At 41.1% G+C, this 5,331-nt stretch overlaps 1 protein-coding gene across 1 annotated transcript; it reads left to right on the forward strand.

Annotated features, from left to right (window-relative positions):
* The first annotated feature begins 695 nt into the window (after window positions 1–695).
* Window positions 696–4,735, forward strand: LOC127259399 (coronatine-insensitive protein 1-like). Its single transcript, XM_051286715.1, has 3 exons — window positions 696–1,496; window positions 3,103–3,610; window positions 3,695–4,735. The coding sequence occupies exons 1-3, from the start codon at window positions 994–996 to the stop codon at window positions 4,487–4,489; spliced, it is 1,806 nt and encodes a 601-aa protein (XP_051142672.1). The 5' UTR covers window positions 696–993; the 3' UTR covers window positions 4,490–4,735.
* Window positions 4,736–5,331: the final 596 nt, after the last annotated feature.

A 5,331-nucleotide genomic window follows, 5' to 3' on the forward strand; every position in this document is an offset into this window, starting at 1 on the left:
TATACTTTACCTAAATTTTCATATCTACGGCAATGCACCATGTTACATGAGACGGAAGGAGTATTGATTTTGACACAGTATCCAATAAAAATATTACTCCCCGTCGTACTTAATTTGTTCATTCTTTCTATCTATGTCGGACCCACATAATTTGCATTTCCTTTATTAGAAATATAATTAAATATTTTAATCATATTTTAAAATTCATAATTTATAATATATTTTTATTTTAATTAAACTATTTAGTCATCTTAATTTTACTAATTAAACGCTACCTAAAATTCTCTGCCTAAGTTAAAGAGAGTATATTCTTTTTTAATAAAAATCAAACCAAAATACTAGCTCTAAGTGGTCACGTGTTATTTTTGAATATTAATTATTATATCAAAATAAAATACAAAGAAAAAAATTTGTAAAAATATTTTCGTTAGTATCTTGTAATACTAATAAAAAATATTTTTATAAAAAATTATACAAATATAAAAATATTTTTTAATATTAAGTGCAATAAACATGACCTCTAACGGCGGACGAAAAAAATATTATTTAAATATAAATATAAATTAATATTGAATTTCAAATTAGATTAACTAAACAAAGAAAATTAATTTTGGAATTATTAAACGATACACATAAAAATGAGCAATGCAATAAGACATATCGTTAATTGAATGCAGCAGGGGCAGGGTTTTGGGCCACTGTTGAGTCGTCCACTCTTCTCCTATTGGCTCAAACGCAAGTTGCAACTATCTTGTCCTTTCCCACTTACTCTTTCTCTCTCTATCTCTCTCTCTCACGCACTACACACACCAATCAATCTTCTTCTCCTCGTCCTGGCACTGGCAGGCAGGCAGGAAGGCTAATTGCTGCTAGATACAGCCCACTACCATCCCCATCCCTATCCAATCCCTCTTCTCTACCAAAATCTTTCCTTGCTGCCAATTTCTGCACTCCAATCCTCGCCTTGCTATGGTCGCTTTGTAGCCCGACATCATGGACGCAAGGGGATCGAAGAAGCTCAATGTCGTCGGCGATGGCGACGGCGACGGGGGGTACGACACCGTCTGGGAGTGCGTGATCCCGTACGTGGAGGACGCGCGTGACCGGGACGCGGCGTCGCTCGTGTGCAAGCGGTGGTACGAGATCGACCGCATCACGCGGAAGCACGTGACCATGGCGCTCTGCTACACCGCGACGCCGGAGCAGCTGTCGCGGCGGTTTCCGCAACTCGAGTCGCTGAAGCTCAAGGGGAAGCCGCGCGCCGCCATGTTTAACCTAATTCCTGAGGATTGGGGCGGCTACGTCACCGCCTGGGTGGACGAGATCGTCCGCTCGTTCCCTCAGATGAAGTCGCTCCACTTCCGGCGGATGATTGTCAGAGACTCGGATCTGGAGCTCCTCGCCGTCTCCACCGGGAGGATTCTCGAAGTCCTCCGCCTCGACAAGTGCTCCGGCTTCTCCACCGACGGACTTCTCCACATCGGACGCTACTGCAGGTTAGCACAAAATTACTCAAAAGTCAAAATTAATCAAGCCTGCGTGTTCATACTACTTTGCACTGTTGGATTGCTTCCATTCCTATTTTTGCCTGATTCACGGATTTTATGTGACTGATCTTTCGATCTTCGCCATGATTGGTCAACTCCTTGAATTTTCGATTTCCTGGTCAGTTGTTCGTTGTAACAACAGTTAGGGTTGGTTCCAATCTGTTTTTGTTCTTCTGTTCTAACATCTTTACATTTCTCTGAGTTCTTGAATCTGTTTGACTACGATTCTAGGGTTCTAAGACCCACTTTCTATTTCCTTGGTTGCTGTTTATAGCACCTGCTGGTATTCAATTTGACATTTGTCCTGTTGTGGTTAGAGGAAAGGTTGATGATGATCTGTAACAATGTCAATGATGAAGAAACAGATACTTCTATTTATGTTGGTAGAACGCATTCATGGCACTTTCTGGATTGCACAGTTACATTTACCCTTGTTAAATCTTTCGATAAAATTGCCAGAAAGTTCTTTGCTTCTTTATTGTTTTCATGACTATGTGCAAAAGGAAAGTCTCTCTCTCTCTGCCTCTTTTTTTTTTTTTTTACCATCATGAAGGTCAAAAACAGAGCAATGACTCTTATAAGCATACCAATAAAAACAAAGGGTAAATTACATTATTCTTTGGTGAAACTGTTTGGTAAAACTCTGTAAGTTCGAAAATCGAAGAATAATGTATCAAATGTTAGGAATGGAAGTGCCCAGTGAGAGTTCTACATAGATTTTTACAAAAACGTATAGGTCTCACACAAATTTTAAACTACATGATAGAACGACGATGTTTTAGTAAACTACGTAGGGATAAGATATAATCTAATTTACCCAAAGAACAAGAGATAGTAATTGTTTGAGCTTAGGTTCGTGTTCCTTAAAAATATTGTTTGAGCTCGGATGTTTTGAATAATATCACCATTGTTTTGAACTAGTGAATGCTGTTTAAGGATTGAATTTGAGTCTAATATTACAACAAAATGTAACTCTAGATGTGAAAACAGGTAATTTAGTCTCTTAACAAACACTATCGAAAGCTTGTGAGCAAAGCTTGAACTTGTTTTTAAAACAGAGTTTAAATTCTTGTTTGGGTTCGGCTTGTTTACTTTATTTAACGAGCTTTGATCAAATCTTGACACTTGAATTGTAAAATTATATGCTATCAAACACATTGCAAATCAAGAATTATGATGAAGTAATAGTTTTGAAGACAAAATTCGTTAGCCTTGTTTGTGTGAAGTGAACGTTGGTCTATGAACATACACACTAGAGGGTTGGATTGTTCGAAATTGCTGATGAGGAGTGATATTTTACGAAATACTTTGAGATACTTATGGGTGTCGCATGAACATATAAGCATGACTTTCTTCGCTTGTATGTATCTACAGTCTTCTCGAGTATTATATTCATAATGTAACAGTCATTGCGTTGGAGACTTTTAATCGTTTCTATTAGGGAGATTTCGTGGCGATGTTTGGATTCATGTACAACAGGAAATGATCTTATGCTTGTTCAAAAATGTGTTTCCTTAAAATATTTGTTCTTATAATCGAAATTCCCTTTCTGCAGAAATTTGAGGTCTTTATTTCTGGAAGAGAGCTCGATAGCTGAAAACGATGGACAGTGGCTGCACGAGCTTGCCTCGAACAATACAGTCCTTGAAAGTTTAAACTTTTACATGACGGATCTCATGAAAGTCAGCCCCGGAGACCTCGAACTAATAGCGAGAGGATGCCCATCTTTGACCTCAGTGAAAATTAGCGATTGCGATCTTTCAGACCTCGTCGGATTTCTGAAAACTGCAGCTTCATTGGAAGAGTTTGGCGGGGGCTCTTTCAGCGAGCCTCCGGGACAGATTGGCGAAGGCGTTTTCAACGAGCAATTGAAGAAGTACGGTAATGTCGCATTTTCGTCAAGATTGTGTCGCTTGGGCCTTACCTATCTCGGCGAGGCAGAGTTGCCAATTGTCTATCCCGTCGCCTCAAGGCTCCGAAAATTGGATCTTCTCTACGCACTGCTCGACACCGAGGGCCATTGCTTGTTGCTGCAAAGATGTCCTAACCTGGAGATTCTCGAGGTATGTTTTCGTATTTTGACGACGCCCCGGAAGCTCTTTTTCTTCGTGATGTTTTAAAAAATGTGTTTTTTGTATGCAAAACAGACTAGAAATGTCATCGGCGATCGGGGGCTGGAAGTTCTTGCTCAGTTCTGCAAGAAAGTGAAACGACTTAGGATAGAGCGCGGAGCCGACGAACAAGACATAGAAGATGTCGAAGGGATCGTCTCGCAGCGGGGACTAATCGCGTTGGCGCGGGGTTGCCTTGATCTAGAATACTTAGCTGTTTACGTATCGGACATAACCAACGAATCATTGGAATGCATGGGCAGCCACTCGAAGAACCTCCGCGACTTCCGTCTGGTCTTGCTCGATCGAGAGGAAACCATTACAGACTTACCCCTCGACAACGGCGTTCGTGCCCTCCTCACGGGCTGCCGCAAGCTTCGACGATTTGCTCTCTACCTCCGCCCCGGCGGTCTGACCGACGTTGGCCTCGGCTACATTGGGAAGTACAGCCCGAACGTGACGTGGATGCTGCTCGGGTACGTCGGCGAATCCGACGAAGGGCTAATCGAATTCTCGAAAGGATGCCCGAGCCTGCAGAAATTGGAGATGCGAGGATGTTGTTTCAGCGAACAGGCGTTGGCGACGGCGGTTCTCGGGCTGAAAGCTTTACGGTACTTGTGGGTGCAAGGGTACCGATCGTCGTCATCGTCGGGGAATGGACGGGATCTGATGACGATGGTTCGGCCGTACTGGAATATCGAGCTGATACCGTCGAGGCAGAATGTGGTCGAGCATCCGGCGCATATACTCGCGTACTACTCGCTGGCCGGGCAGCGGACCGACTTCCCGGCGACGGTAAAGCCTTTTGATCCCAGCAATCTTCTAGAATGATCCACGGGTTTGTGTACATAATACCATACCACTGTTGTTTCTGGAGTTGAATGAGTTCGAGTTTTTTTCTTTTTTTTTTTGTAATTTGGTTAGGTTTGATTTTGGTTTTAAGGTTAATGGGATGTAATAAAAGGTAGGGTTAACATTTCGTGTGGATCGATGAATCAATCCTAACGACACTTTGTGTCATGAATGCCGAACCAATGGATCGAGATGAATTGTTTTTAATTTGTTTCATTGAGTTCAGTTTCTTGCCAAATACCTCATTTAATTTCTTGAATCTATTATTCTACAAGTCATTGTATTACTTGTTGAGAGGTGTTCCAATCTTGCTTCTTGTGAGATTTTGAGATTTCCCTGGACACTATCACTGACCCTTTTGGATGATGTTCATGCAAGTTGGTGATTTCTATTCATTGGCGTTATTACTTGTTGTATTCCAAAGTTCAGATATTTAATTTTTTTAGGCAATTTGAAAAAATCAATGGTAAAATAAGCGAAAGCATTCCCTAAAATATCCTTATAGACCTTTTTCCTTCAACTACTCCAGGTATGCTTTTCTACTTTCCCTTTCTCTCTTTTGCTCTCATTTTCTTTTTCTATTTATTTTTATTTTTCCTCGATCTTCTTTTGCCTAGCTTTCAATTCAACTTGGCATTTTCCTTCAACTTCCTTTAATTCTTTTTTGTCCTTAGCCAACCGCTCCTCTCCTTTGCAAGGTCCTCTAGTATCGAGGATTTTGCTTCTTACCTGCCCTCAACTTTAATGGTGAGATCAACCGTCTTATGTGGGATCACTTTTTTCTTGACTTATTCGGCTCGAGGTTTTGATTTTTAGGGGCA

Source organism: Andrographis paniculata, unplaced genomic scaffold (genome assembly GCF_009805555.1).
Source record: "Andrographis paniculata isolate CXL003 unplaced genomic scaffold, ASM980555v1 Contig60END, whole genome shotgun sequence".
Taxonomy (NCBI): Eukaryota; Viridiplantae; Streptophyta; class Magnoliopsida; order Lamiales; family Acanthaceae; genus Andrographis; species Andrographis paniculata.

Excerpts from the sequence above, each read along its gene's own strand:
- LOC127259399 (XM_051286715.1), top strand. The coding sequence starts at position 994 with ATGGACGCAAGGGGATCGAAGAAGCTCAATGTCGTCGGCGATGGCGAC. Across the intron at positions 1,497-3,102 it reads CACATCGGACGCTACTGCAG|AAATTTGAGGTCTTTATTTC; the intron begins GTTAGCACAAAA and ends CCCTTTCTGCAG. Across the intron at positions 3,611-3,694 it reads CTAACCTGGAGATTCTCGAG|ACTAGAAATGTCATCGGCGA; the intron begins GTATGTTTTCGT and ends TATGCAAAACAG.